This window comes from Tauraco erythrolophus, chromosome 5 (genome assembly GCF_009769465.1).
Source record: "Tauraco erythrolophus isolate bTauEry1 chromosome 5, bTauEry1.pri, whole genome shotgun sequence".
In the NCBI taxonomy this organism is placed as follows: Eukaryota; Metazoa; Chordata; class Aves; order Musophagiformes; family Musophagidae; genus Tauraco; species Tauraco erythrolophus.
The window spans coordinates 19,338,166-19,365,915 of record NC_141469.1 but is presented as its reverse complement, the minus strand read 5'-3'; the positions used below and the strand labels follow the sequence as shown (position 1 = coordinate 19,365,915).

Genomic DNA, 27,750 nt, shown 5'->3' with positions numbered 1-27,750 from the left:
AAAATCCTTTTCTGTTATTTCTAATATCGCTGGCCAGATTTGACTCTGTCAGGGCCTTAGCTTTTCTAACCTGGTCTCTGAGTACACGAGCAACTTTGCTGTAATCATCCCAGGTTACCAGTCCCTGCTTCCATGCCTTGTGTATTCCCCTTTTGTATTTGATTTTAGCCAGGAGTTCTTTGTTTATCCATATAGGTCTCCTGGTGGTTTTGCCTGATTTCTTCCTTTTAGGGATGCAATGCCTTTGAACTTGGAGGAGATGATCCTTGAAAGTCAACTAGCAACCTTGGGCTCCCAGTCCCTCCAGGGCTTTATCCCATGGCGCGCTACCAAGGAGGTTCCTGAAGCGGTGAAAGTCAGCTCTTCTGAAATCGAGGGTTTCAAGCTTGCTGAGCTTCCCCCTCTTAGCTGCCCTTAGGATCTCAAACTCCACCATCTCATGGTCACTGCAGCCAAGGCTACCCACGAGTTCAACATTACCTTCCAGCCCTTCCCTATTGATGAGAACGAGGTCTAACATGGCATCTCTCCTCGTTGGTTCCTCTATCACTTGGATAAGGAAGTTATTGTTAATGCATTCCAGGAATCCCCTGGGTTGCTTGTTCCCCACCGTGTTGTTTTTCCAACTGATATCAGGGTGGTTAAAATCCCCCATGAGGACCAGGGCGTGTGAACGAGCAGCAACTCCTATCTGCCTATGTAGGGCCTCATCCACTTGGTCCTCCTGATTGGGTGATCTGTAGCACGCTCCCACTGTAAAGTCTCCTACCCTTCCTTTCACCTTGGCCCACAGGCACTCGGTTCTATCATCATCACTTGCCAGGTGGAGCTCCATGCATTCCACGGAAACAAATCTAGTAGCAAAATTTGCCATAGATATTATCTGATGTTTTCTGTTAACTGGTTTCAAAATTCGTCTTAGATTTTACTATACTTGTAGTTATTGCTTGTTATCTGACATATGCCATCCATTAGAATTAGAAGAGAGATTTCTTAGAAAATGGAAAGATCGGATGTTAAAAATATTCCTTTTAAGCGTTTCTCTACGTTGACAAAATTTTACAACAGTGATGGATTTTGTGAGATCTTATTCACTGCAAATCACACTGCTTCCATTATTGATTTTCATAGGATTTATATTTCACTGAGGCATCTCTGCATCCAGGACCACCCACGAGGGGCTGAGTTGGGAATGAGCATTCATTATTCTGTGCATGCCAACCTTTTATATGTGTTACTTTTTATTAATGTGATGTTGTTTCCTACCATGCTTTGAAGATAGCTTGTTTCGCGGTTCTCAGTCCGAGGTCCTGTCCAGGATAGAAACTGCTACTGTACTGTCTTAGCCCTGTATAAACTATCCATGTCCAGCTGGTAAATACAATCTGTTCAAATGAATTTCATTAAAAAAAAAAAATCATCTGTCTCCTATTTTACCTGTGAGTGCTGAGCATCCATGATGATGATAATGGAGAAGCGCTTCTGGAGGGCTCTGTGACCTGCGAAGAAGATGTCACCTTCACGGCATGTGATGCTTCATGGCAAAACGAAGGCTGTCAGATGGCACATCTTTTCTGGTGTTGTTTTCTCGCGCTCAGCCCTGTGTGTGTAGATGTTATATCTAAACTCTTTGGTGATCTGCTGCAGGGTTTTTTTAGCAATCAGCCACAGGGTTTGGTTTTCTGCTTAGAGGTTGATGGTGCACAGCTGCTGTCTCACAAAAGAAGCGTGCAGCTCTGCTTTGCACACAAGCACAGACATTTCCTCTAGTCAGCAACATCTATCCATTTATAGCTGATTAATTAGAGAAGCTGAACACAGCTTATGCAGCAATCTTTGATAATGCCAGTGAGAAGTAGTGGTTAGAGAAGAAAGAGGCATTTCTTTTCTCCCTTTTCTTTTCCAAACCAAACTAAAGCTTTTTCCGACTTGCTGTTGTATGTATCTGCAAGCTGTTCAGTTATCTTTGTGTAGCCAAGTAATCTTGACTCCTGCGGCATGGCGTCCTTACAGTCCAGCTGTTCAGAAACAGCTCAGACCACAGACCACAGTCTCTTTGGTGCATACTATGCGTGGAGTTTTCCAAAAGACTCTGCAAAGAGTTCAAGGAATGAATGGGCAGAGAGGCATCTCTTCTTCCATACCCATGGTTAAGATCACGCCCATATGGAGTCCCTGGGCAATCCAGGGTGAAATCCAAGGCCCTTGGCACTTTCCTCTCTAGCTAAAGAGACTTCAGGCCTCTGGCGACACCACACTTGTATGCTTTGGCTTGCACTGCAAAAATATATATGTAAATATTTATCAGTATATAAATAAATATGTAAATATGTATCAGTAACGAAATCCAGGTTGTAGCAAAACACAAAGGAATTTTTATATTCACCTGTTATGAGGATCTAAGCCATTTAACAAACTGTTTAACCTCACACCATTAATTTTTACAGCCTGCATTGCCTCTGTTGTTTGTATATGGCTAATTCTGTCGTTGCCTTGTACGCTGCTCCACAACTACTGCTCCAGGCCCCGCGATGCTGGGAACAGATGCAGAATCAAGCCTTGCTCCTGCCAAGCTTTCTAAAAACAGCTCATCCCAAGGTCTTCGCTGTGCTGGCACTAGCTCTGAAGAAGCAGGGACAGAAATGGAAGGATTTAGTCAAGTGTGAGCTCCAGCCTATTCCCTTTGCTTTCTAGCAGTGGCGTACAAACCAATCCGTGTTGCTTTAGGAAAGTGAGAATACATCAGCCTCAGCTTTTTTCCCTAGTGAAAAGCTTTTCCTCCCTGAATGTTAGAAAGATATTTAACAAATCCAGTAGTCTCCTGGTGTTTATCTGATCACATGAAAACACTTGGCACTTGTGGTTTTCGTTTGGATTTGGTTTTTTAGAAAAAGGTCTGTGTGGTTATTTTCTGGTGTTTTTTTGGGTCATTTTTTCATTATATTCAATGAATGTTAAATTTAATGCAAAAATATTTTAAAAATCCATTTGTAAACTGTAAAAGCCAAGAACCACTGAAACAACAAGGTATTATCTTAATATCTACAAGAAAAATATAACTCATTCCTTCTCTTCTGCATCTCAAAATAGATTCTATTCTTCGTTATTGTTGCCAGTGTGATTGCTGACAAATCAACCTGATTTGGGGAGAAAATGGCTACCTTAAACTGAAGCTAGATGCTGCCACCCATAGGCTTGATCACCGCTCTGCTTTGATTTAATGCTAGTTTAACTATGCTTTTTCTGAAACCTGTACAAACCAAACCATGTAACTCTGTGCTATATGAAGGATTTATAAGAATGTCTACAATGCTGCAGCTGCATCCACACAGAAAACTAGTACTGATGAACTCAGTCATTTTCTAAGGCATTTCAGTTAGGCCAACGTTTGCATTAAGTCTGAAATCAGGTGCCTAGGAGGACCCAGGTATGGCAGCTGCTCTCTCTGCTCTATTGCTGTGACAATACTCGTGTTAAAAACCTCTCTTTCTCCCTCTAATTTTAGAAACTGGTTAAAAAAACCCAAAACAAACCAGTTAGGAGAAAATGGGTGGTCAGCCTGGAGGGTATTGTCTAGGTTGATAACAATGTATAAAGCTCTGTGGTTCTCATTAAGATTTATGAGGATCACGGGAAAATAAATTCATTCCTGAAACTATTGTGGCATTCTCAGCTCAGCCCTGTGCCTCGAATCAGTGAAAATATGTCATAAGGGCACATTTCCTTATACCAGGGAATTCAGATGAGAAAGCTTCACTTCGCCCGGCGTGAGGGCGCTGGCCTGGCCTCTCAGCAGAGCTCCAGTCACCCGTGTTCTGCATAGGCTTTAGAGGTTATAGATCCTGTCTGTGTGAAGAAGAGGGATTTATTCCCGTCACTACCACGCTGAATATTTGTTAGCATTCCTGCTGAGAGGCACGTTTTATAGCCGTGGGTTCTGCCAGCTCACAAATTGAGGTCTGCAGTATAAACTGGTGCAGCAGTAGAATGCTGCGCAGGTGCAGTTTCTGGTATCCCGCGAGGTGTGAAGTAGAGTTTGGTGGCTCTCCCTTGATTGTCTTCACAGCAAAATAGGAGTTTGGTAACAAATGAGATTATTTTGGCCTCTCTCCCCACAAAATGTCTTTGTTTCCAGAAGGTGTTAATCTAGGAAATAATTACTGCTGCTTTTCGTGTTTCCTATTAGCCAATTATGCCTGCTTAAGACGCAGCTGAAATAAATTACAAGAGACATAAGCCAAAGATTTTGTGGTTGTGTGAATGGAGGACAGGAATGTGCATCCGATCACTTGTTCCTTTTGATTCTGTAATTTATGTTTGGGAATTGAAGTAGTGAAGGAATCTATCCTCTTATTTCTGGTTGGGGGAGAAGTACCCCTGTTGTTCTACAGAAGTGTTTACACTCGGTAAACTCAGCCTGTGCTCTTGTAAGCCCTCCCTGAAGCTTTTGGAAAGAAAGTACTTGCAGGACGTTCTTGTCTGACTTGATGTACCTGCTTTCCTTCCACCTGACGGAGCAGTGGGTCTGTTGCTGTGATTCAGGCTACAGCTCAGCCAAATGCCTCCCCTGCTGCTACCGTAGAAGCCAAGAGCCAGCCATGCAGCGGAGCTGGCAGCCCCTGTAAGTCTCCTGTAAATTCCTAGCCCCCCAGGGTTTCCTTGCCTTCTCCAGCTTTCTCCGCTCTCCCCACAGGTGGTGCACGCCGCAGGGCTGGCCGAAGGGCTGGCAGCAGTCCGGCAGGCTCAGCTGGAGGAGTGAAGCGAGCTCACTGTCCCACTGGTCAGTGATGAGGCTCACCAGCACTCTTCTGTAGCGTGCAGCTCCCTGATAATGCAATCAGCAGAGACATGCAGTCCCCACGGAGACTCCCTCGATTTTGCTGAAGCTTGAGGACTGACTGGCAGGGACTGAGAAGGTGGTTGTGCTGAATAAGAGAATAGCTGCGTTGCTTTTGGGCTCAGACTTCCTGTGTGGTTGTGTCTTACCTTGCTGACATAGCAAAACCTCAGGTACCTCTGCAGAGGCCTGGCACTTGCTTTAACTCATGGCTTGTGTTTCAGGTTCCCTCTCGGCACCTTCTCAGGGATGAGACTTGGCAATCCAGGACTTCACCTAATTCCCTTGTCTTTAGCCCCGATGCAAACGTCACTCTGCAGGAACTTTGCTTGTTTTCAGTGGACTTGTCCAGTTCAGCTATCGTGTAGTTTTCCTGGTCCATATTACATCACTGAGCCATTACTTTCTCAGTTTTATCTGTAGCATGCAAATAGCTTAATGGACTGATGGTGGTATATCCTGGTTTTAGCTGGGACCTGGATTAGCTCTTCTTTTTAGCAGCTAGAAGAGCTCCATGTTTTGGTTTTACTCAGAGGCTCACTCTGAGAAGAATGCTGATAGTGCACTGATGTTTATAGTTGGCACTGAGGTCTCAAGGACTTTTCAGTCTGCCAGGTTCTTGCCAGTGTGCAGGAGCACAACAGGATAAGGGGGGAGCATGGCTGGGACAAGGGGTCCACGACTCGCCTTACAATTTGTACTTGGACTTAAGATTGAGGGCCAAACTGGCCAGTTAGTATTCCATATCATGCAGCGTCATGCCCAGTATAAAAGTGAGGATCAGCTGGAAAGAAGGGCTTTTGCCCTTCTGGGACTCTCACTTTCGGGTGCTCAGAGTGTTTTCTTTGTCTCTCGCTCTCTGTCTCGGGGTCTCCCGTTCGTCTGGGATCGCGGTATCGGGTTTTATCTGTTTCGGGATTGCAGCTTCGTAATGAGACGGGCCTCGGTCAAGGGGTGGTGAGCAATTACACCGTCCATCACTCGTTTTCATATGTTTATCCTTGTACATATCTGTATATATATATATTGGTAGCAGTAGTAGTAAATTGTTCTTATCTCAACCCTCGGGTCTCTTTTCTTTTTCCTCTTTGATTCTCTCCCTCATCCCTGAGGTGTGGGAGGGTGAGAGGGGACTGTGTAGGGTATAGTTGCCGGAGCAGCCTAACCCACCACATGGTAGAATCCTGAGAGCAAATTCTCAACTTCTTAGCGAATCAGAAAACAGCTTGGTAAATGTGCATTTAATAGTAGGATGTTTTGAAAGGGACACAACGGCTGAGTGCCTAAGATGAAAGTTAGAGGAAATACTTATGAGAGAGAAAAGTATTGTAAATCTTGTTTCCATCTTCATTAGATACTCTCACTTTGCATGCTGAAGCTCCTTGGTAGAAGGGAGGCGGAGAGAGTCTTCTGCCTTGCTTGGCTGCTATATTTGGCAGCTAACATCAGGAGAGACAATGAACACGTGGCTTAGCTGCTCTGTGAGAGCAGGTATTCAGGCTCGCAGAAACTAGTTGCCTTTGTGTCAGTGAATTCCAGAAAATGATACTTCTGTGATATTCTCATCAACTAAAAAATACGGGGGCGGGGGAGTGGGGAGAGAAACCTTTCTGGTGAAAGTAGAGTTACTTAAAGGTGTGTGTACTGGAAAGCTTTGGAATGTGGAACGTGGATCAGAAATTCTGGCAGGGAGATTTACTTCAAAATCAGAGTTACTCTTAGAAGTTTGTACAGCAGCAAGTATGATGTCTAAAGGGCAACTTAAAAATTAATATAGTAATATTAGTACTGATTAATCGGGATTGGCATTTGTCTGATACTCTGACAGTACTTTCTCTGCCAGTGCAGACAACCTGTGTGTGGACTTTCTGGGCTCAGGATAAGCATAATGGCATTGTTGACCTTGGTTCTATTTCAGCTACAATTATGCCTCTTGTTTAAAAGTGAAAAAGGGAGAAGTGTGTTGATTTCGTCTATATAAAGAAGAGCTGAATTACTGACACGTTAATCCTTTTAATATTCAGATGTGTTTCATGTGGTTTTGCATGTACAGGATGGATAACAAACAGTAAGAAGAGAATTTATCTTTACTTAAATAATTACTCCTAATTATTTACAATATGACAGATAATTGACTAAATAGCTTTATTTCTCTCCTGCAGCCTCCTCCTCAGATATATGATAAACAACTGGATGAAAGGGAACATACAATCGAGGAATGGAAAGGTAATCACAGTTTAGAATTATATGGGAAGGGGTATTTCAGTGGCAAAACAACCATGTCCCACCACCAAATGTGTCTGTGTAAAACTAAAATGATTCCTTTAACATGAAGAATTAGCACTAGCCCTATGAACTGGTGCTTTGGTAGCGAAAACACAAGAAACGTCCTGAGGACTATCGTTACCTACACAGGTTAATGTTAACACAGGAGGTGCAGATTCCAGGGTTCCATTGAAATCTAAGGATATCACACAGGGAACAGACACTGTTCAGCAGGATGACGCATCATAATTTTACGCACAGTAAAAGGCACTCTATTACTGTGCTGCTTTGTTTCTAGATCATGCAGCGTTAAACAATTCATGTGTTCTAGTTTAACCCTCTTTGTCTCAGTTCAGCCCCAAAAAGAGATGATACCAGAGAAAGGGAATGGAAGAGGGAGGTCTTAGGCAAGTAGAGCTGTCAGAATTGTGAAGACAAGGTAGGGCAGACCTAGGGGAAGGCAACAACACTGTGTTTCGTGATAGTTGTTTTGTTCCTGATTGCAGGCATTGGTTCCTGTTTTTAACCATTGCAATTCTTTCTTCCAGAACTCATCTACAAAGAAGTAATGAATTCTGAAGAAAAGACTAAAAATGGCGTAGTAAAAGGACAGCCTTCTCCTTCAGGTACTCAGCCCCATTGAATAACTCTGATATGTTGTCTCTACTGACAAAAAAGAGAATGGAGGTTGCTAAAGCACTTGGGCTACACTTGAACTTATGTAGACCAATTAAGACATTTTCATGAAAGCCAGTGCTTCTAATGGGTTGACGTTGACACTCCAGTATAATGATAATACTTAAAAACAGGTTTGCTTGTGGTTTCAGATACAGTTGTCCTGATATTTTCTATGGAAAGATTTGCGGTTACAGAATATATTCCTGTGGGTAGGGAAGCTTCTCTCACACCATCATTATTATCCTGCTTATGGATGGGTAACTGAACTAATACTCTGCTGGTTGATATAAGCAAAATTAGTGATGTTACCTTATATCCGTCCGTTGGACACGTGACACTGCACTCCCCCATGTAAGCATCTGGTTCCGCTCTGCTAGTTTATCCTTTCAGAAGTCCGATAACATGAGAATAGCTTGCTGATGAGCTTGGCTGACGCTTTGATGAGAAGGGAAAGTTGTCTTCAAACACAGAACATTCAAGTCCTGTCACAAAAAAGTCACAACTAAGTTTTATCTGAGGAAAATTCACACCAGCAGTCTTTCCACAGAAACGCAGACTGCGACCACCAGAACACAGAAGCACGTATTTGTGAAGGTATGATTTCACCGGCGGACGTGAAGAGCCTAGATTTTCAGCACAGTGGTCCAGTAGCGTTTTATGGGTAAAACTACCTTCTGCAGAGCCTTTCCTCACAGTAAAATCACTTAATTCAGCGCTCTCTGCATATTTTCAAAGAGATTTTTTTTTTTTTTTACATTCTCATTTTTCACTTGCTGCTGAGCTAACAATGTTATAACAAGAAGGCATCGTTAGTAAGTGACAGGACAAGGGGAAACACGGCGACAATGGAGGAAGTTAATAGAGTGCTGGATGGTAATATTAGAGCACTAGCACTGCCCCTGTCTTTTCACATTGATGAAGTGATACTGAGAACAATCCATTGCGTTCCTGCCAAGTAGCAAACAAAGTATAGGACTTGTAGATTTAATTTACAGAAAAGGAATCTGGGGCCCTGACACATAGCTGATAAATCCTCGTTCTTAAATCTCTCTCCCCTGCAGAATGGTGGTTGCAGTCTGATTTATGATCAAGAATATAGTGGAGTATATAGAGAGAGTATAGTAGTTGCTGGTTTCAGGAATTAACTACCCAGGGATTTATTTATGTATTCCATGTTCTGTTTTTCCTATGTGGAAGGTTTTTATTGTTTACGGAAAACATTTTTGAACATATGAAATTGCCGTTTCTTACCTGTCTTTCTTTTGCTGTTCCCCTTTGACTGCTTTTGGAGTGTTAGGCACCAACAAGTATAGCGACTATTTTAAAATTGCTGTGAGATGTGGCTGCTTTATGAAACTTCAGATTTCCTGGTTTTCATCACTTTGTGTGCCTGACAATTTTTTTCAACTGAATGAAATACTGAAAGAATGAGGTAAAACGAGTTGCCAGTTCTGAGCATAAAGGCAATGAGGGAGACTCTACACACACATTGCTCATTGGTCAGTGTTCTTGGCAAGAATTCAGAAGGCTAAGATTTGGTGCCCTATCAATAATCATAGCAAGCAAGCTGGAGATGAGTTTCCATGATTCCTTGATCAAAGCTTTCGGAGAGACAGCAGAAGTTGGCAGCACCAAGGATAACAGTTGCCCATTGATAGGGCAGGCTACTTAGGGTGCCTGTGTATCAAAGTGTCAGTCACTTAGTGCTTCCTCTTGTCCTGTAAACAATTAGTTAATACAACACACAAGCTTGAAACGTGGGGCCTGGGAGGAACTTCAAGTGCCCTTTATGCTCAAGTCCAATAAACAAAACCAACTGTGTCTAAAACTGTTCCAAACAGATACTTCTGCTGCCTGTTCCAAAAAAACCCTCTGTAGGCTACTGTACTTATTTTCAAAAAGCTTTTTTTATTGGCTTTCCTAGATCTTTTTTTGCTGCAGTTTAAGTCTGTTATTTCTTGTCTTTTCTCCAGAGAACATGGAGAACAATTTCCTCCATGTTTCTTTCTGGCTGCTTTTAGCTCACGTAAATTCCATTATCACATCCCTAATCAGTCTTCCTTCCTTCGAACTTCACTACCCGCATCTTTCAATCTCACTGCTTTTCTCTACACTTCATCTAGTTGACGTCTATCTTTCATAGGTCGTAGTGCCCGAACCTGTCTGCTTAAGGCTGCTGAAGTAGTGCTGAATTGAGTGGAAAGATTTGCATGTAGGTGTGTGTATGTGTTACATAAATACGTAAGCAACACATGCAAACAACATGTGTGTGTCCACATGCACGCGTATGTCACAGCAAGAAGGCTTCAGGCAGCTCCAAGCAGACCAATGTTCTAATGCAAAGCCTTTGGGCTCTACTCTAAGAAAGGCTCACACTCCTCCAAGGCTCAGGAGGAAATGCCTCACCTTAGGAGTAAACGCCCTGCCTTAAATAGTCAGGAGTCACGTGGTTTGCTAGATGGGTCAAGGCTATTGGTCACTTGACCATCCATCTCCCAGAGTGATTGGCTGAATGCTACAGCACCTGTTTCAAGGCAGCTTTCCCAGTGTAACGAGCTACAGGTGTTTCTTAGTTAGCCTGCATAGGGAAAGAACTTTCACAGGATGCTGCAGCAGCCAAAAGGTTTCTCCACACACGTAAACATTGGATTTCGTCTTAGATGGTAGCTTTTGTTTTTTCATTCTGTGTCACAGAAGCGCTAAATGGTTCTGGTTTATTTATAAATTCAGATGCTTCTATTTTATTGCTTATAAATTCACCCCTTACTGACATGCTCACTATTCAAAGGGTCTATGCCGTATCATTACTCGGATGGGAGAATAGAAGTGATTAGAATAAAATATTTTCTCAGTGGAACTCGGTCACAACAATACAGGTGAGAAATAGCCAGTAAATTTAATCAGCCTTCAGGATTGTTGACTGATTCACACATGAAGATAACCTGAAGATACACACCTTTTATACACCTATATCATCTCCAAAATACACAAACAGGCCTAACACACATGTGTATGTGCATCTTCTGTTGAGGTCTCTTTCTGGGTTCCAAAGAAGGTAAAGTGAGTAATTTACAATAAATAATACACCAGGAAGTGCAGTAGAACTTTTCACTAGCAGTGTCAGGACTCTGCTGCTCTGTCATTTCTGAAGCAGAGAAGTAAAGGATATAAACTGTTTTATGCAGAGATGTAGGAGGAATTTACCAGTGTGGTTTTCTATTTGGTTAATGCATTTTAAAAGGTGTTTCTGACTGATATTATCAAACAGCAGGTATTTCCGTTAAATAAAAAATGTAACACAAGGCTGTAAATTATTTAGAATTGCACTTAAGTTCTGTCCGAAGTAAATAACCTTGCTGCTATTTTCAGATTTCCTGTGCTCTGACATACTATCTAGCCTCTTCTCACACTCGCCCCTCGTCTTCATTACCCAGCTATAGATAGTGTCATACCTAACATTTTCAACTGTCTTCTCATTTCCGGATGCCAAATATAGTAAATAGCACTGATCTCAGTGCAGCTTATTCTCAGCAGTTCCCTTTCTTGCTGAAAATTGCTCTTCTATTTCCCTTCCTGCCTTTTAGTCGCTGTCTGATTCAGGCAGTTTTGTTGCTGTCACCCAAGAACCACTGGTTACCTTTAGGAACCCTCTTCTGTCGTGTGCAGAGCCTAAAATAAGCAGCTGATGGACTTCCATTGCAACGTTGGATATCAGGAGTTACTAATTGCATGATTTATAAGAAGCTGAGCAAATCCCCAAGATAGACACAGGGTTTTTTTTGGAAACAGCAAAAGCTGCAGTTCTCCTGTCAGTTTTTTTCCCCCCACATCTGTACCACTTCGCAGCTGAAGTCTTAATGACACTTCCATAGGTGCTAATGAAATAGGACTTCACAGGAGCCCTCTGAGGGAGGAATCCCTGCTTTACAGCAAGGAAGCTGATGTGTGGCTTAGAAGAGTAGCTGTCAAGTCAATGGCAGAGCCAGGAGCTGTTTCTCACCTGCTCTAACCTTTTGCTCTTTTCCTTGACGCTGCAGTCAGTGAGAAGCTTCCTGCCAAACAGCAAATTCATAAATGGGGCTCTTTTTCTCTTCTGAATGCACCTCTGTCATTTCTGCACTGTTTCACCTGGCACCCATCCCTTCAGGAACAAGCTGTTGTCGCACCAGGCAGGTGCTGAGCATACCAAATGAAGCATTACCTATTGACTAGGACAGCTTTTGGTTTGCTTTCTGAGTGTTGCTGCTTAAGTGCTGCTTTGTGCTGCTGAATTCTTTAATTCTGTCATTTAGATTTGGTGTGGTTTCGTTTGGTTTTGTGGGTATTTTGTGAGTCTAGGTGCTTTGGGGCTGCAATGTTACTCTCAGGTCTGTGTGTCATGTCACATGTAATTGTGCTGAAAATGATAAAAATGCACTTTCCAGAAACTTATGGGCTGAGCTGATACTTGCTGAAATGAACGTAGCAGGGTTCACTGAATTCAGCGGTGCTGAATCAGACAGAGTGTAGCAAAATCTTCACCTATACAATTTCTGCAGCTACTTTTTCAGTTACTTTGCCTAGATAAGTTGATTGCACATTCAGTAAAGAAAGCTGCACAGCAACAGTTTGATCAAAAGTCGATTGAACCTACTGGAATTCTTTCCATTTGATTCCTGGGACAGTATCCATGACGTAATGGCAGGCTTCTGTCCAGCACTGTAAACATTTAGAAAGGTAATATATTGTTTAGTCACTAATAACATTAAATTCAGTCACATTTTGACTGTATCTAAATGCGTTTTTCTTGACTGATCAGTATTTTCATAGAATGCCACTTGGTTTAATAACATGTAAACATGCAGTGACAGTATAGTAGTGGGCGATTACTGATCAATATGAAGAGGTATGTGTAAGTAACTCTTGGAAAAACAGATCTTCTATCAGAAAAGATGAATGATTGCTGTCTGCATTCACCAATGAGACGATGTTGAGATGGCTCTGTCTTTTTGCAGCATTTACAAAATTAACTGGTTTATTTTCCAAAAGTGTCAGGAGAGTAAACTAATTTGAAGGTTCTTCTGATGCCAGAATATCTTTGTGCTGCTGCACCAGCAGCAAGCAGTTCCCATCTGGAGCTCTGAACACGAGCGTATCTGTCTCTGTTTTGTGTGTATTTATAGTGGATGTGTACAATCCAAGGAAAATAGAAGAGTGGTTGGAGGTGTGGTATCGAGGCTTGTTTTCTCAAAGTCATGGTTTATTGCAAACTGGGAAGTGACAGAAATCCTCTCCTTTTGGCCAAAGCATCATATATTTTGCCTAGGCTGGCAATTAATTTCTGTATTAAGAATATATGAGTTTTGTAATTTTAGTAGGTGTGTTTCATTAGGTGTGTTCTCTTGCTTTTCAAGGCAATAGAGGTTAATTTCTGTCCATTCTGAGGAAATGAAAATCCGTAAAAGTCAGCCAAGAAAACTTCTCAGCCGTAAGAATGAAAGAGCATCTCTCTGCAGAACAAAGATCTGTGTGTCACGGTGACTAGCTATGATTTCCAGCTGTGCAACATCATGAAAAATCACATATTTTATTGTCATGAACGTTTAATGACAATTAATGTATCCCTCTCAAACTGCAGACAGTGTTAATTTTGGTGGAAAGAGAACAACGAAATGTTCAGTGGAAAAAAACACCAATCAAACTGTTGTTTGCTACTCTGAGGACTGAAGTATGAGCTGAGGTTAATGGGCAGTGGCAGTTGAGCAATCATAGGTGCACAATGAATACTTTCTTCATGTGACTCTGTATTTATCACACAGCTACCTGCGTTTACAGGACAGATAATTTCTGATAATATTCAGGGATGTGACAAACTTTCAGTCACATTAACGATAATCTCATGAAGGCACATTCTTTGTTTCACAAAGTCAAAGTGATTTTTTTGGATAATACCTGGTACTACTGTCATTTTACAGAGGGCAGGTAAACTTAGATGCACAAAAACACTGTCACAGCTGAAATCCTGTGCTTAGTCACCTAGTCCTTAAGTAACAGGCAGAAACCAGCCTTGCCTCCCCCACAGCTATCTTCCTGCTTTGCCCCTAGGTGATTTGATACCACTCATTTTACTAAACTACCTACAAGAAAACTGGGATTTTATAAGAGAGTACGGAGGATTGGGTTGTTTTTTTAAAATATCTGGTTGGTGCCTGTGTGATCCTAGCAGGCATCTGGTTGTTGTGTGTTTTGTAACTCTAAGAAGGCTAGAAAGAAGTTCAGTGATAGACACAACATGAGTTGTACTTCTTCAAAACAGACTGTTGAAGGAGAGAAATTCCTGGTGAAATATTTGATATTATCCAATGCCTGAAGTTTGTTCGGCCCATTTTCTGCAAATGTTTGTGATTGTTTAAAACAGTCTGTGTACTGACAGTGGGTGAGTATCACTTGCTTTTTAAACTGCGAGAAGTTCTGGGGTTTCAGGTTTAATCACGTTGGTGTTCATTTTCGTAGCACAGGTGCAGCAGTGAACAGCAGTGAAAGCCTCCCTCCATCCTCATCTGTCAATGACATCTCATCCATGTCCACGGATCAAACACTGGCGTCTGACACGGACAGCAGCCTGGAAGCTTCTGCGGGACCCCTCGGTTGTTGCAGGTGACTAGCCGCCTGCCTGCGAAACCCAGCGTTCTTCAGAGGATGATGTAATCTAGGAGGAAAAATTAACAGGAGCTAAGAGATGAAGAGAAATAAAATACAAAGATTTAAACAAAACAAACAAACAAAAAGTCTTTTCAGCCTGCTTCTCCTACAGAGTTATGTAATGCAGCTAAGCTCAAGTGTATATTTAACTTATAGTTGCTCTGCTTTGGTCTTCTTCCAATGATGCTTACTGGGGGGAAAAAAAAAGGAACCGAAAAATCCTTTTTTTTCCCCCCTCCCCATAAGATGTAAAATTAATGGCTGCAAAACCAGCAACCTGCAACTGTCCTTTTCACACTGGCATGACAAGGTGTGCAGTAGCCACTCGCAAACATGAGCGTGTATCTGCCTTCGCTCTCTGTTCTCTTGTCTTCTGCCCAGTGAGGCGGACAGGGATATACACACATTTTTCTTCACGTATGAATAGCACATACACACACGTGCCAGCAGAATTCTGGCAGTGTATGCAGCTGTGTGCCCGTAGGAATGTGCACATCTGCATACGTACTTAGCGTGCGCTCCACAACTAAATGGCCCATTTCAGGTGAACTGCATAACCACGGATGTGATAGTACCACTATATATTCCATTTGTTTGTTCATTGATGAAGTTGCATATCTCGTATGAGGATTTGTGGAAGTGTAAATAACCACGTCGAACTGGGGCTCCCTCAGACACTTGAAGATGTAGCACCAAAATTTCTGCTGAGAGTTGTATATATATTTTGAAATAATAACCAGTTTGTATTGAAAGAAGAAGCTACAGAGCTTCCTAGAAAAATGTTTGTTTGTGAATGTTAAGACTTCTTGTTCTGATTTTTAAAGCAGATATGCCAAGCTAAGACCAGGTTAGAAGGAAGCACATGTGTCTTTGCAAGCTACAGGGAACAAGAGTCAAGGGTTTTTTATGCATGTCTAAGCCCAGAAAGATTTTTCTCAGTGAGCAACTTTTCCCGTCAATGTTAAGTGAATTATCATCTCAGTTCATAGATAGGCTTGCTATTATGAATTACATGTGTGCTTGTATGTCAGGGGTATGGCAGGGTTAGGGAATGGGCAGATGACGATCCAAAGGACACGCAACAACTTGTTTTTATTTTATGTCTAGATGTTTATGAGGTTAAATAGAGAAAGAATATTTGTGGCCCATTCCCTCTCAGTGTATGTTTGTGGCTTAGAGGTTGTTTTCCCTTTAAATCATTGCCTTGCAGGGATCTCCACTACTAAGAGAACAGGCCTTCTCTAGGTGCTTTCGGCTGTTCATTTGCTCCTGACAAATCATCTGACTCCCCAGGAAGTTTTATCAGCTGTGTTACATGGAAAAGAAACACAGAGTGCATGGGTCTAGTATTCCTGTATTCAAAGAAATAGCAGAGGATACATCAATCAGCTGGTGCACTGGGCTGAGAGGATCGCAATCAGGGGTCTTAGGCAGTTTTGACAAGTTCCAGCAGTGACTGAATATCAAACTGATTTTACCGAGTAATAATACGTAGGATTCCCAGTGGTAAGTAACAGTAAATGTTTTTACCAGAGAATGGCAAAACTCTGCGCAGAATTTCAGAACAACCGAATGTTTTTCCAGCCAAAACAGCAATTAGCCCTTTCCGCTGCAAGGTCATCATTACTGGAATTGGAGATTAACTAAAATCGGAGTCATCTCTCCTGTTACCAAAGTGTGCCATCAGTTTAGCTCACTGACGTGAGCTAAATCGTACTCTAATGCTTTTCCAAATGTCAAAAGAGAGAAACTATTTAGAACATTTTACTGGATATTTTAAATTCACTGATTCTTACGTATTCAAAATTCTACCAAAATAAGACTATTCTATTAGGTGACTTACAAGCCTGAGATTCTGTGGTAGGAAAAAAAAAATTAAGTATCAAGTCAGATTTTGTTCACAGGGAAGAAAGCAAAGGAAAAAACTTCTCTCCAGGATGAGGAGGCAGGGAGATAAAAATTAAGTGGATATAAAGTAATTTCAGACTTGGTAGGTCTGAGCTGTCTCAAAATTGCTGTAGAAAGTGGTTTTTTATCCCCAGGTGTATTTTTGGTAGATTTTTATGGAAATTTTTTTGATAATAAAATTAGGTCAATAACGTTCTAAAAACTCAGAGCAGTAATTGTAAAAGCAATAATTTACTACTGCTAAAAATATTTAGCAATATTCTCTCTTAAGCCATGAAACATCCAGTCACTGTTGAGTGGTGTAACTCTCACTTCAAAGCCAATGATCATAAAAGTATTGAAAAGAAAACAGCAATGCTCTGTAGGTACGAAGGCAATAACACCAAGGGTGACTTCTTAGCAATAATGAAATGCATCACCTTCAGATTTAATTCACCATAGATGTATATTCATAACATTCAGGTACCTGGTATCTGTTTTACATTCCTCAGTGCGCTCCATTTGGGTGTGTTGTTTAAACAACACGAAACGAAATGTCTCAAAGAGGCAAAGCTGTACGTAACAGAAACTGCAAAAATAACACAAATGTAGGAATAACCATAGTTCATCACCAGTGGTATTATGGAGATATGGCATAGGCAATAGCAGAGAAGCCATTTGGAGTAGACAGATGCTTACAGATCTCCCATATTTCATCTATGGAAGCCAAAAACATGCTCCCACGGTATAATTCAGTCTTGTTTGGGTTTGTGAGTGCTGGGTGGAGAACCAGTCCCTACAGAAGATGTCCTAAAGATCAGCACTGACTGAACCCACCGCATAGAAGTTCTAGAGCTTTGTTCCCGGAGCCCTGATTCCGCTAAGCACCAGTGCTTGTACAAACATTTAATGGAGACTATAGGGATGCATGCATAATTTTAACTAGCATGTGCTTTTGTCCTTTGCTCAGTAGCAACTGACATCAGCGTGTGCTTAAGTGCCTTGCTGACATGGGGCCTAAAAGAATTACTGCATCTCTTTTTGTCCTCAGAGTAGTCAGTCTCCTTTAGGAGAAGCTCTGTCTGGGGGAGGAGACTTGGAACTGTCCACATTGGACACTAGAAAAAAGCCATCAATGAAGAAAAGCAATAGTTCTTTACAATTCTGGTCCTTGTATGCCCAACCTGAAGTAGCGACCATCGAACAGGAACAGTATCCTTTTGCTTTGTGTCAGGAAGTCGGTGCTGTCAGCTGATACCTTACAAAAATGCCTGTATTCTTGAGTAAAAAAATTGCAGTGATGGTGTTCTGTAAGGTAAACAAAATTTTTCTTTCAGATTCTAACAGTTTGATACTCTTCTCTTCAAGTCTGTTCCTCTTTATTCCAACATTCTGTTCAGTTTGATAATGACAGATGCTTTTCTTATTTTTCTTGCCAGTGATCTTTTAAATCAACCGCTGTTCAAAATGTTACTAGTAGTACTTGAGCAACAATTTTCACGTCCATTCTCTGAGGTTTGCAGTTGTAAGTATAATTGCCACCGCTGCAGAGATGTAGGAAATTGGGATGCCAGAGATCTATGACAGAAATTCCAAGGTATTTAGGCACTAAAGGGGCAATTAGAGAGCCTATGCCAAGAAGTGGCATCTCTTCCATCAGCATGAATGGCAGCTGGACACCTTAGTATTTTTGAAAATATGCCTAAGAGCCTGTTGGTATCCTAAGTGCCTGAATACCCAAAGGAATCCTGTCCCAAGTGGCTTGCTTAATCATGTAGATCTTGCCATGGGCAGGGTGCAGAAACATCTTAACTATCAGTGGCTGCTAACAGCACTAGCTGCAAAAAATAGCATTGAGAAGGTAGAGAGGAAAGTTGCTGTAAAACATTCCTGCTTTATTTTCAGATGAAGCGCTTCTGAATAGTATAAGAAACTAAAAAAAGAGAAAAAAATCTCAGAATTGCTCTTAAAAGACCCTTCCTCCATTTTCCTTCTCACTCATGAGTTTAAATGAGGATGAGGTATTGATTTACTTCAACTTGATGCAAGCTTATGCATGTTTTCAATCCAAAATGTTCTGTAATGTTTGAAATCGGTCTTTAGATAATGACTTGGTCGCTGGAAGCGTATCTTGTGAGTTTTGATCATATTTCATTAAAACCTAAGAGATATTCAGAGAGTTCAGATATTTGAGTTAGTCACACGCTGATTGTAGTCGATAATCCTCCCATACGATCTGGAATTCTGTGGCACAGATAGATTCAGGAGTCTTAGCAAGCTTACATTAGATCAAGCAGAGCTTCGATTGGAGTGCAAGTATGGTAATGTATCAAAAAAAACAACAAAAAAGGCCACAGAAAGCCTGATCAGGTACTTCCCTAGTGCACTGATGGTTTTCCTCTGGAAATCACCAGTTCTTCCACGATATTGGCCTCTAGAGATTACACAAGACAGATGATCATGTGACTGTATCACTCTCCTAAACTCATAACCAAGAATAGATTCATATATGTGGTTTCATCTTCATATATATTGCTTTACCTCCAAGCTTTGGGCTAACGGTACTGAAGAAAGTAGACTTGTTGCAGTGCCTTTGGGAGGTTTTCCAAAGTAGTGCTACTTAACTGATTTGGATTGTATTCTAATGTTTGTCAGTGAGCACCAGTGATTTCTTTTCCATTAACATTTTTTCTCATGAAAAATATGCTAATAGTACATTTTAGAACTGCCTGAGAGAGTCAGTTTCAGAAAATCTCCCGATTTTTTTATTACAAAAAAAAAAGGAAAAATGTGGTTTGAGTATCCTGAAATCATTGTCAAGTGTAATTGGAATATTTTAATTCAAAATAACTTTTAATAGCCAATGTTCGCTTCCTTATATTACAAGCTTCGCAACATTTCAAATGATAAAAAATAATTTTCGTTTCAAATCTATCTATATTTCTTTCTTCGTGCTTATTGCGATTTTAAAATTTTGTGTGAATTCTAACTTGGAAAAACAACAAAAAAAGACATTTTGCAACAAATTCTGTGTGCTTCTAGGGAGACCAATGTGAAAAAAAAAGACCTGCAGGGAAGAATTAGACTTTTCTTTTAATAGTCTGGCAAAAAAGTCTGAGTTAGTGGTTCACTTTGCCTTTTGGCTTTTGTTTTTCTTTGCTTCCCTATGTGTAGGAAAGCGAGGGAGTACATATGGATGAGATTTCCAGAACCTGTGTTCTACTGATATTTGATCCAAGTTCTTAGCATGGATAAAGAGCGTAACTGTAACAGACTTACACATCTTCAAGAATCTGATGGCTGTGCTTATTTGAACTTCCACCACTTTACAAAGGACACAGTTAACTAATGGCAAGCTCACAGTGATCTTTCTCACACACACAAACAAAATCATTGTGCAGTAGGTTTGCATATGCCACAAATATGTCATGTCTGATGCTTCGGGAGGCGCGGGAATGCTGAATGTATCATCTTCACCGATGAGCTGGAAAACAGACCTGTCCAGTGGAACTTAGTGGAACCTGCTTAGTGTATTAGGAACTTGCTAGTGTGGCCTGATTTTTTTCAGTTTTCTTTTTTCTTTTTTTTTTTTTTTTTTAATTAACTATTGATTGCAAGAGGTGAACTGTTTAACTTAATTTCTGTCCAGGCTCATTGACCCGTAGCAAGGTTGAGTTTTAAAGAGGGTTGGATTTGACAAAAGAATGTTGAAAAACTTCAACTGAGGCTAATGGTGCCTTTTTACCCAAGAGCGAAAAGCTGAAAAGCACATATTGAAGGAAGACGCAGTCGATTTGGGAAATAAATGTATCCCTACCATGTTTATCATTTCAGACAGGTAAGCCTGTCTCTTTTGCTAATTTTCACTGAACGGGGCCATTCTTGTCTTCTGGAAAGCAAGATATTTATAATGTAAATAGTTGTATTGATTTCTTTTTTTCTCCTTCCTCTGTAACTAATATGTAATAATCCAACACACTGTTTCTGTTAAATCTTTTACAATAAGGCCGCTGTATGCCTAAATATGGTTGACCTCTGACCTTTTCCTAGGTCAGTCAAATGCTGAAAAGGAGGGTGCCAGAGGTTTCAGTGTACATACAGAATTATGTATATTTAGTAAATCGAGTAAGTGGGACTTATGGCCAGTATACATTAAGCCACAACAGCAAAGCTCCAGATGTTACCTAGCAAAAACAACTGTTCACCTTGCCATGTCCATCCTGTAATAAGATCTAAGTTGCACCTGCCTGTAGTTCTGCATGATCAGACTTCAAAGTATAACTAACAAGATCTGTAATGTATCAGTGTTGATAAACGTAGATGTAAAAAAAAAAAAAAAAAGAAAAGAAAAACAAAAAAACTTGACCAACAAAAGCAAATCAACAGCAACAGTTCAGTATTGAGACTGGAAGATGAGACATGTCCAATTTTGTTGCGCAGTTATAGCTGAAAAGAACCACCAGTGTCAGTCAGCATAAATGGACTGCAGTAGTGACATTTGTTAAGGAACCAACCTTACTTCCATGTTGTTCTGTTCTTACCCTGTTTTCCTTCGACCATCTGTCGTTCCCTCTGTGTAGCACAGGGGAGGGCAGCGAGTCATCAGTGTTTCATGGGTCAATGTCGCATCCATAATTTCTGTTCGTTTAGCAATTACTGAACTAAGATGGGAATCACATGTTCTCCTGTGTGTCAGAAGGAATCCTGTCAGAGCTTCCTCATGAGGATACATTTCTCACTGCTGTCATGACTCCTGTCCGTTGAATGACTTTGGAGTGTTCCCGGTAAACAGCACAACGCAGCAAACCGTATCAATTGAGGGCTTCGTTCCGTGTGCGTTGTGCGTTTGTACTCTCGCAGGGGCTCAAAGTCACGCAGGGCAGGACTCAAGTGACATACGGTATGTACTCTATGCATGACGCCTGTATGACACCTTTATGACCTTATAGTGGTAAAACTGCTGATCTTTACAGACATGGATTTGGACTATCTCTTTTTTGGAGGAAAGTTGTAGTGAACCTCGGTCCTTATCCCCCAAACCATTCGCTCCTATCCAGAGCAGCTAAGTGGAAGCCGAAGTGGTGCGAGGGCCTTCTGGGGGGCCGTGCACAGAGGTGAACTTCATGCTGTTTGAATGTGATCTTGCCAAAAAGCCTGTATGTCTAGCAGGGGAGACTGTGACTGTTCCATAAGGAGTGTTTGTGATGTTTACTTTAAAACAAGCTTTGCTAATTAAAATAGTGTATTCCAGAGTCCTGTTTGAATGGCATGAAAGGTATCAATGAAGAAGATACAAGTATGTTCCTACAGCTCTCCCGACCTCTTGTTTCTTTTCCTTCAGCGCTCGCTAGGAGACACAGATAAAGCTGTAAACGTGTGGAAGTTGCCAGGATATAAAATCCAGTCAGTGGTCCTTCTGATGTGCTTCATAGGCTTAATCCAGTATAACACCATTCATTTAAGAAGCATTTACAGTGCTACAGAAATGTCAAGGGATCTTAATGCATATGAGACTCCAACTTTTTGTCTTTAAGTAGTCTAAGAGTTTATTCCTCTGGTTGACTGCCTAAAAATACTGGGGGAAAAATGACCACATGACTGGACAGAATGAAGAAAAACTGCCAAGTAAAAGCTAGTCCCTCTCCCATCTCTTCTCCCATTAAAAAATGTAAAGTAAAATAAAGCCAACAACAACCAAAAAAAACACACCCGAACCAAAACAAACCCCAAACCACCATACCAACTGCAGTTACTATTTGGGGACTGATTCTTCACAAAGTTAAACACATGTCACTCCAAGTGAAAAAAAAGAACAAAAAGGAGAGAGGTGCTGCCTTTTGGAAAACATTGCTGTTTTTCTCAGTTCTTGCACAAGCTCTCTCTGCTCATTATATTTTCGAGCAAGTCAAACCAGAATACACAAAGGACGTTTTTACGTTTGGATTTATCATATGTAGAGATGAAAGGAAAAATCACGAACAGCCTTCTGTCTAAGCGATTTGAAGGAGGGGAGCTAGAGCAAAGAATGAGTTAAAGGACCTCATAAGCACTGTAAAGAAATAAATTCTTACAGCATTTAAATGCCATTTCAAACATACTGTGCAGAGCTGGTACTCTTGCTCTGACTTGCTGAAACAGGACAATTTTCAAGGTCTGTTCTTCTCCCAGTTTGTATATGCAAAGATTGGCTAAGCTACAACATATAATGCAAACCTCTGGTTCACAGTGGCTAGGGAATTTTGGCTTTGTGGTTCTTGCTGAAAAATGGGAAGGATAGGGACCAGCTTTTCTGTTTTACTGGTTACCTTTTGAGACAATTAAGATTCATCTTTGTTGAGAGGTTTGCCCTTTTCAGGAGTCGAATTTTTATGACCATATTTCAGTGATTTACACATCATTGAATCCAGATCTGAAGCCATAACTGTGATTTAACTTCAAATAACCCCGAGTCCTACATTCCAGAAAATCTGAAGTTGTGTTTGAACAGGATGGGTCTATCTCCTATAATGCTCCTTGGTATTCAATGGAAGTACCTGCTGCAGCAACATACTAGCCTTGGAATTTTTCTTCAGCGAGCTTGAGCAGTGGCCTAAACTCCTCTTATTTGGTAAAGGGGAGCACGTGTTGCACGCTGATGAGCTGTAGCAAATCAACGAATCGCCCGTGTTGAAGCAGAGTTGAAGGACGGAGATGAGAGCGCCTCTGCAAAACTCCCCTCGCTGCTTGAGGAAGAGGAATGGGATGAAGGTCAGCGAACAATCTTTGTGCTCAAACTGACAAACATTCACTGTGGTGTTGTGAGGCATATTTAAACGCACTGAGACGAGTTCACAGTCCCCTTAGGACACGTACGGCTGCGGCCATCTGCATGTGGGAGTCACTTTCCAGTTTGATGGCAGTGTTGAAGTTTTGCTTCTCCTGTGGAACCCTCTGCTGGAGGCTGTTCCATTTGGCTCTGTTTCTGTGTGTCTGCTCATGCTTGGAAAGCAACAATTCTGCAGGCTCCATTCACTGCACTGTGGCTGGCACTCTTTTCAAGCACACACGGATGAAGATGGAGATTATCTTGCTTTTCAACATCCTCTCCCAAACCCTCTGTTAATCATAGAATCATAGAATCATAGAACCATAGAACCATAGAACGGCATAGGCTGGAAGGGGCCTTAGAGATCATCTAATCCAACCTCCCTGTCATGGGCAGGGACGCCTCTCAACTAGACCAGGCTACTCAAGGCTCCGTCCAACCTGGCCTTGAACACCTCCAGGGAGGGGGCATCCACCACTTCTCTGGGCAATTTATTCCAAAGTCTCACCACCCTCGTACTGAAGAATTTCTTCCTAAGATCTATCTAAATCTGTTCTCCTTCAACTTAAACCCATTTCCCCTTGTCCTATCAGTGGACACTCTTGTAAAAAGTCCCTCCCCAGCCTTCCTGTAAGTTCCCTTCAGGTATTGGAAGGCGGCTATTAGGTCCCCCTGAAGTCTTCTCTTTTCAAGGCTGAACAATCCCAGCTCCTGCAACCTGTCGTTGTAGCAGAGGTGCTCCAGCCCCTCAATCATCTTTGTGGCCCTCCTCTGAACACGCTCCAACAGATCTATGTCTCTCTTATGGTGGGGACACCAGAACTGGACGCAGTATTTGAGGTGGGGTCTCACAAGAGCAGAGTAGAAGGGGAGAATCACTCCTTGGAGTCTAAATGGCAAATCTGCTGTGCCTGCAAGAAAACACAATTATCAGTACAGTGTACGGAGCCAGGAAGGAAGTTTAGCTGGTTAAATTAATTAATACTGATTTCCTAATGTATTTGTCTTATTTTGAAATTGACTGCTGGGAAGGAGTAAGTGTTGTTTGTCTCCCGATGTTTCCATATCATGGCCTGTCCACATTCCAGGAGCACTTACATAGAATCATAGAATGGTTCGGGTTGGAAGGGCCCTCAAAGATCATCTAGTAATAGTAATTAGGACACTGGAGAAAAGAACTCTCTTTCTGAATATGTCTATTTAATGGATAGACTGGGACTTTTGTTGAGTAAGTCCCATTACAGGGAGTGGTGACTTGCTGTCTGCAAGATTTTAGCCTTCCTTGCATCGTAAACCTGGAGCTAACAATAGGGGCATTTAGCATTTCTCTAGGCTAAATCTGAGATGTGCGAAATTATTCCCACCTCTACTTCACATGTCACTTTGGTGAATAAGGGAAATTATTGTTGATTCTTACAAATTAATGAGTCAGAAATTACAAAGAAGTAGCCGCTGCAACAAAAGAGCTCTTCCATTTTCCACAACAACGAATGGTTTAATGTGTGGATGAGGTAAAAAGCTGTTCAACGACCCTTCCTGCTGTTAACCCTAGCTAGGTAAAGACGTGTCTGATGTTACAAGATGAAGCTGTGTTAGTGATTAAGAAACTGATGGCAGATACTGCGAAAATGTCTTTAAGTCTGGATTTGTCGTCAACAAATGTTCAGAAAGATTACCTCTGGATTTTTTTGTGTTGGAAGATATACTTATGCCCGTGCTTTGCTGGATATGTCCTCAGCGTTCTCTAGATGATATTCCTGCTCTTGGAGTAGTCTTACCTTTTCAGTTCAGTTGCATCATCTTAGAAGGCAAAGGGTATGTTTTAAGTGTTCTCATCAGAATGCTAAATCACAGCTAGAATAAAAGTTCACTTTTTGGTTTTCTTCTTTTTTATAAGAATAATTACCCAAAAAGTACTTTAATAGCAGAAATAAAAGTCCTAGAGGTATGTCACCACAGGATGCTCTAAACGTGCCCACCCCACACCTGTTTTCTGGAGAGCAGCCTGCCTCTCAAGGAAAGATTTGTGGATGTAGGTGTTCAGGGAAGAATGGAGACTCTTTCTTAATGTCAGCCTCAATCCAGAACGAACAGGGTTTGAACACGGATAAATTCAGAGTACGTACAAAAGCTTTCTTCAGTAAAACTGGAAAGTACTCTAGGACCCGGCACATAACTGCCTGGACCGAAGGATGAAGGTCTTATTTTAAAACCAATGAACATGACGAGAAACAGTCCAGGAATCAAACCTCATGTCTGAATACCACTGAATTTCAGAGTTCCAACCAGCCAGAACATTGTCCAAATTCTTCTTCAAAAGCCTAATGCCACGTAACAGATTAGAACGCATAGGGTGTTCTCAGAGCAGGAGTCCTCAGGTTTCTAGTGTATGTCTTTCTGAAATGTCAGTTAGTTCCAGGACTATGGTGACTCTCTGCATAAAGGAAAACACCAAGTTTTGGCATTGCACAGACCTCTCATCTTTTTTTCACCAGAAAGGGGAAAAGTAACATCTCCTCAAACAACACTGCAACACAATACCATGCTGCTGACTGCAGGCTGGTCAGTGGGAGAACGCTGGCCAGGTTTCAGCAGTTGTACTCATCAATTTTAGCTTTCTGACTCTGTTTTCTCACAAGCACAAGACAGAGTTAGTGGGCATGGCAATAAAATTACAGCGTGTATTGCTAAAATAATTCATTTGCCAACAGTGTTGTGTGATTTCTGAAATATATGAAGGAAGTTTTAATTTCCCTCTTTGGCCATAACGACTAGCATAAGCAAATTGAGAGGATAACCAAGCTGTCCATTGGTTTTAGCATGGGGCTTTTAAGCAGTTAGCACGGAGATGCTCTCACACACTGCAAAAATTCCCTGCTGCTGTTATGTTACACCGAATCCAGAGGGACTGGGATTCCACATCAAATTTGCACTGTGTTGCAACTGGTTCACGGGACCATCCAGTACCTGGGGAGGAAAACAATTAAAAAAAAATCAGAGCATGTAGTGCAAAGAGTTTTTTTAAAGGTGATGGAGGACAGCTGAAGTTATTCCAGCTTCTGCTCTGTGTTAGATTAGACCGCTTATCTCGTCTTGCTCCTGTCAATGTGGTATTGCAGAGCTGTACAGACACAGCCCCCTTCATCAAGGAAGACGCACGATACAGGTGAAGAGTGCCACCTAAAGGCAAAAATGTCCTCAAGGCTCCAGCAAGAGCAAAACAGGGTGAACCCCTCGGCCTGTAAATCATCTGCTCGTTGCATTCCTTCTCCAGCCAGACTGAGCCTGGACAGTTCATCGTGTGCTTGATGGTGTGGAGCGTTTCTTGGACAAAGCATAATTTTACACTTTCAGTAAGTTTTCGTTATTTTTTCTTCATTTTCCGATAAATTTTGTCAATGAGTGTAAATTGGCCCCTGTAGTACAGGGGATGACAAGAAAGACGGTCAAATGAGCAGAATTGGGGGATAGATGACGGTGGTGCTAAAGCAGTTGTGGGTGTGTGTAGATTTGGCCACCATAAATCTCTTCAAAACTACCTGGAGTCCTGGAAGTAAAAGGCCAGAAAGAATTTAGGCAATTTCATTTTATGAATTTTCAACTGTCTGGTCTGTATCCAACTTGAAATGACATAGTGAAAACTTCTTCCAACAGAGCATACGAAGATATGTCCAAACAGACATGCTACATAAGCACATTTCTCTTCCCTTTAGATAGCTCAGCCATCAGACAGTAGTACAATCAGACAACACTATCATCCTGGGAAATTGCTTGGTGTTAAGTTCTTTGCAAATCTCTGCTCTAGTTGTTTTCTTTTTTTTTTTTTTTCTCTTGATGTCCACTTTAACAGAAAGGCATTCTCTGAACCATATCTTAAATATGCCTTCCTTCAGTTTCTGGTAACACTAAAAACAAGATGGAGCTTTCTGACTTACCACAGTACCTTTTGGAATCTGTGCAGAATTTTTTTTCTCGTTAAATTATTATATTTAACACAAAGCCATTTCCAAGCATGAAGGCATTGCCAATCTCTGTTTCCTGTTCTCTGAGGCCTCCTCTCCAGTGGACTCTGCCCTGACAGTATATGGGCTCTCTCCAGCCATTCCACCCATACTTAACGAGGTAGTATAGATTAAAAAAAGAAAGACATGTAGTGAAACAGAAGAAAAAGTAATTACACAGCTGTAATGGTAACTGTTTTCTAAAAAAAAAAGATTGCCATGGTATCTGAATCTGTCGTTGACTCTTTCCTGTGTTTCTTGCTTTGGAGACTGACAAGTCTTATGTCTGGTGTGGTGCGTAATGTAATAACATCTGCTTCGTTATCCAGGAACAATCACAGAATCATGGAATAGTTTGGGTTGGAAGAGACCTTTAAAGGTCATCTAGTCCAACCCCCCTGCAATGAGCAGGGACATCTTCAACTAGATCAGGTTGCTCAGAAGAGCCCTGTCCAACCTGACCTTGAATGTTTCCTGGGATAGAGCATCTACCACCTCTCTGGGCAACCAGTTCCAGTGTTTCACTACCCTCATCATAAAAAATGTCTTCCTTACATCTAGTCTGAATCTACCCTCTTTTAGATTAAAACCATTAC

At 41.4% G+C, this 27,750-nt stretch overlaps 1 protein-coding gene across 4 annotated transcripts in view; it reads left to right on the top strand.

Moving 5' to 3' along the window:
- MAPK10 (mitogen-activated protein kinase 10) overlaps positions 1-14,420 on the top strand; it is a 92,069-nt gene extending 77,649 nt beyond the window's left edge. For 3 of the 4 annotated variants that reach the window (XM_086611284.1, XM_086611283.1, XM_086611286.1), the window contains 3 exons: positions 7,000-7,063; positions 7,651-7,728; positions 14,278-14,420. In XM_086611284.1, the coding sequence (XP_086467410.1) occupies positions 7,000-7,063; positions 7,651-7,728; positions 14,278-14,420 (285 nt within the window). The remainder of the gene's footprint in view (positions 1-6,999; positions 7,064-7,650; positions 7,729-14,277) is intronic. The other variant, XM_086611285.1, reaches the window with a different exon arrangement.
- Positions 14,421-27,750: the final 13,330 nt, after the last annotated feature.